The sequence below is a fragment of the Pygoscelis adeliae genome, unplaced genomic scaffold (assembly GCF_000699105.1).
Source record: "Pygoscelis adeliae isolate BGI_AS28 unplaced genomic scaffold, ASM69910v1 Scaffold483, whole genome shotgun sequence".
In the NCBI taxonomy this organism is placed as follows: Eukaryota; Metazoa; Chordata; class Aves; order Sphenisciformes; family Spheniscidae; genus Pygoscelis; species Pygoscelis adeliae.
Window position 1 is genome coordinate 972304 of NW_008824379.1, and position 4914 is coordinate 977217.

At 41.8% G+C, this 4914-nt stretch overlaps 1 protein-coding gene across 1 annotated transcript; it reads right to left on the reverse strand.

Moving 5' to 3' along the window:
- Positions 1-225: 225 nt before the first annotated feature.
- Positions 226-4912, reverse strand: LOC103913679 (chromosome unknown open reading frame, human C12orf49; the record flags this gene model as incomplete). The annotated part of the gene is made up of 5 exons (XM_009320205.1): positions 226-906; positions 1964-2077; positions 2619-2770; positions 4067-4223; positions 4853-4912. Coding segments are annotated over 5 exons (567 nt in total), but the record flags the coding sequence as incomplete, so codon positions are not given.
- Positions 4913-4914: the final 2 nt, after the last annotated feature.

Below are 4914 nucleotides of genomic sequence, written 5' to 3' on the forward strand. Positions count from 1 at the left end.
AGGAAAGTGTTTACAGACAATAAACATCCCATCCTAGGCAGATCCCTGCTCTTCTCTCATGCTATGGTACTTTGACAGAATAACAACTCCATTGGAGTTCTAAATGCTTTAAACTCACTAAGAGGAACGTAAGCACTATAATGACAAATCCCAGTACAATTCCTTTAGACTAAGGAGGAAACAAAAAACAACCAATTTTAGTCAGGATCTAAAATATCCTTTCTACCTGACATAACAAAACAGGGACTGAAAGGCATCAACAACTACCTATGCAAAGCATCAATACTTTCAGCTAGTAATCCATATAAAATGAATAAATAATTCATAATTACATATGTAGTGTACACCATGCATGTCAAGAAGTGCTCCAGAGAGAGAAGCACAACCAGGCATGCTTTACCCTCTAAAAGCAAAAGTCCTCCAATTACTACTGTCACTCTGGAAAGTCTCTGGACTGCAGAGACACAATTGAACCTCCACGTGCATCTCCAAAGCTACGTTAGGTATTTTTCCTATGATGTTTTACAGCCTAGATCGACTCCGTGCATCCTAAAATTGAGAGGAAGTATTCAAAGAATGTACTAGTACTCTAGTACAGTACTAGTACCTCGTACTCTAAAGCAGGTGCATAACAAACTGAAGAAAGCAAGATTCAATCCCGGAGAACTTAAGTCCCTTGCTTACACTGTACACCTCTGGGTTTGTCCCCAGAAACAACATAAGCCGTTTACACTGAGGCTCCTGTAAAGCAGCAGCTGTTGTCTTGCTCTTTTGGATTCTAGTCTCCAGTTCCTTCCCTTTGTTGCTTAGATCATGCAGCTTTCAAACAGGCAGAAGCTCTGGGGGATATTCACCATAGCAGTATTTTGCAATTGGATCTCTATAGGTGTTTTCATGCTGTACACTCTGTCAGGAAGAGGAGGAGAAGCTTTAACACATATTGAAACAATGCATCCCTTCACTGAGGGCCAAAACCCAGAACATTTATACGTATGCAAAGAATTCCCAAATTATTCTACACATTAGAGTATCATCTGGAGTCAAACAACACTGCACTCCCAACATATAAAAGACAGTTGCTATATATTAAAGTTGCACTTTAATATCAAACCATACCCAGACCCTCCTTTTCAGGAGACTACCCAAGTAGGTGGGAACAGAGTCAATATTGGAAAAAAAAAAAATTTTATATGCTTCGGGAATATCGTCAAATGTCCTAAGCAAGCAAGGCATAATAAAGTTGCTACTTGAGATACGTGCATTTTTCTTGATAAAGCCAGAGTTCAGATACTATGGGGGGAAAAAAAAAACAAACAACAACTTTGGAGACATTTGGAACTACGTCCTTTGTTTGCAATTCATCCCTATTGCTATATTAAATACTCAAGCTGCGTGACATCTCCAACAGCATTTTCTAAGAGGGCCAATGCTTGCTTAGACCAAAACTTATAATAAAATCACATGGGTAACAGAAGTTCACCTCTGTTCCAAGGTGAAAAAAAATTACAACATACTTTTTGAGTTACTATGCAGATGATTGTCAGCATATGGTAAGTATAAAAATGTACCATAAAATAAATAGCATTCTGAAGCTACCAGGAACAACTCTCACTGTTCTCATCCTTACAAGATCTTCCCCAGAGCTCATCAGAGATCTTCACCGGCCATTGAACTCAGCTAGTCTCTTTTTAGTTACATACCTCTTTTCTAAAGAGAGTGTACAACTCATCCTGCTCTAAATATGCACTTTGCCCTTCATTTACTGCCGATGTTACTATTTCACCTTACAAATCGGAGGATTGCTTTCAGATTAGCTCTCAGCCATAGCTTCAGCATTTATGAAAATGCCTATGTGCATGCAAGCGCAACAGACCAGCCATTCATAGGACCAAGCCCCATTTTCCAAGGGCACTTTTTGGGTATTTGTCCATTTTTGAGCCCTGGACATGTACTTGTGTCTTACCTGTGATGAAGTCCTACATTTCGCCAGACACAACTCAAAGCGATCTTCCACTGCCATGAAGAGGTTTTGGAAAGCAATAGCTGCCCGGTTCAAGAAACGTTCCAGAAGATGTTGCTAAAGTGGTTAGCAAAAAAGACGACAAAACAAAAAAAAAACCACAAACACCATACTTCAACAAGGAGTAATCAAAGCCCACCTTAACCTACACAGCTCAAGTATCAGAGGAATAGTAAGCAACTCCACTTAGAATTTCTAGCAAGCACTGAAAGGTTAACACATCACAGAACCCCAGCAGTAGGAGGAGAATCTAGAGAAGCTAACAGAATACAGCGAAGTGCTAATTGCAAAACTGATATGGGCTGGAGTAGCTTTTCTGCAATCATTTCCCTTCAGCAAATGTAATTCCCCTGAAGCTGAAACATTTTGCAAGGCTCCCAGTATTTCCTCTCAAAGGTGGGAAGGATGAATTTTTTTAAAGTTTTATTTATAGCTTGCCATACGATCCTTGCAGGCTTTCCTCATCCTTCCCAGAAAAGGATGGATGTCCTTAGAGGGGACAGGGAAAAGGGAAAAGCTCCTCACAAACAAGCACTTTAAGCCCCAGAGGAACCTGAGCAGCTGAGAACACCTGAAAAGCAGGAGAAAGTCTACGCACCTTGCTGGGCTGCAGGCAACAGGAAACACAGTACTCGTACACACTGCAGCAGCCATTGGGAAGGCAGCTGTCACAGCTGTACAGCTTTGTACTGGGCACGTTGACATTACAACAGCCATTTACCAGTAGGTCCTTCCTCTCACAGATGTAGCCTGAAAAACAAAAACAGTAGGAACAACTGGCAAGATGTACTCTTTTGTACGTTCTATAGAAATGCTATAGTAAGAATCACATTACTTAAGAACAGGCTTATTTATCATTTAGTGCATTATGATCCCCCTCAATTTGCCTGAAGTCCTAACTACCAATTCTTTGAATTAACACTTAGACACAGAGCTGAGTTTTACTACAACCTGGTGTTATCTGTACAGCTATTATATACCTACTCTAATATGCTGTATATACAGTACAAGTCTTTAAATGCAGAATATTTAAGTTCTGATTTCTTTTTGGCATAATTCATTGTTGTGACTGGAAGGGGAAAAGTGATTGGTGATGATTGTACCGGAGAAAACTATGACATATGTTCTTTAACTGGTCTATGTCTGGATAACTCTCTTTATAGATCAACATGAAGAGACTTAGATTTATCCACGCAGGATAGCTATAATATTCATTGTTGAGAGGAATCCTTAATAGTATAGAACCACAGGGTTTGACCCTACGGAAACTGTACTACCACAGTGTTAGACTGTGAAAGATATCCGTGATTTTAGAGACCTTAGTCAATCAGCAGCAAGCACAATTCAGGCAGTGCTACATTTAATATTGATGCAAATCACAGAAGATGTGGTGGTTTTTCTACAGCCTTGATTTTCTGGTCAAGAAAGGTCCAGTGCCTGAGCAACAAGCACACTGGGGAAGCATGTGTGCATGGCAGGAAAGGCTCCATACACTTAAAACAAGTGGTTAATTTGAGAACCTGCAAGAGATATCCCTGGGTTTACAAGGGTCAGATGAGCTTGTTAACTGTGACCAAGCACTAATTATACCAGTCCTGAGCTGCCTCTATACAAGGCCAATCAGGTTTCCCCGATTACTCTCCCTAACATACCTGACAGTAGGAATACACTGCAGGGAGATACAAAGAGCTCTGCAAGCGAGCACACTAAATGAGCAGGACTCAATGTTTGAGTTCTGTGCAAAGGTAACTAGAGTTCTTTGAATCTAAGGTGGTCCTGGAAACAGTACAGCCACACTCATAAGGTACTGTGCCTGAGCTGAGTCCAGCTGCGCCCAAGCCTGCTGTGCCCAGAACCAGATCAGCAGTGTCTGCAGCCACAGCAAAATCACTCCAGTCTGAGGATAAAATGCCAACAGCTGAGGTTCCGCAGTAAGAATGCCTTACTAGGGAGCAGTTGTTACTTGGAAGCACCGTGAACAATCAGACAGGCAAAGCAGCATTCAACACTGCAATACGCAGAATAAATTCTTAGTATCAAGTATACCCAGTTCATCTGTAATGAGGAGCTTCCCCTGCACAGAATTCCTGCACTGGTTACTCAGCTGACTGCTGTTTCCCGAACTGAACTTCACCTTCCACATGATCGGCTGCTCATGCTCTTGCACTTGGAGGAGATTCCGATCTCTCACTGTCCTTTCTTCCTGCAAGGAAAGACAGCAATGCAACCAAACATACAAGTTCCTTCTGCCATTCCATTCCACAAGCTCTTCCCACTATTAAAAATGCCTAATAGTTGTAAATGCAAGTGTCAACGGAGTAAGCAACATACTACCTGCAGTAGCTTACTTTTTGCTATACGCAGCATGAAAGCAACGTAACCCAGTGAAACGGGGCTATGCAAGGTCACCACAGGATCAGCTAACGCAGCCGAACTCGGTTACTCACAACCACAAAAGTAGCATATATCATATTAAATAGCCTTAGGTACACGTATTTCTCTTTTATAAGTTCTTTACTAGTGGAATTACAGTTCACAAGAGAGATTACAACAGAATAATCACGTGTCTTCGAGATTCTTTTTTTCCAGTTTTGGTTCAAAACACTATTGCTGTCAAATACAGTATCAGACGTGACTTTTTTTAACTCCTGCCTTTATTTAATAATTATGATTTAATTCTTACGGCAGCATGTCCCAGGAGCTCAGCAACAGCACTTGAAGAACAAAAGTTACCCGGGTATGAGGGATTTTTTTTTAATCCGCCTCCCAGTGTGCCGGCACCGGGACCGCGTGTCCCGCCGGCGGGACGGGGGCTCCAGGGCGGGCACTGACCTGCTTGAAGGTGCTGGTGAGGAAGTAGACGAGGGGGAGCCCGAAGACGACACACAGGACCC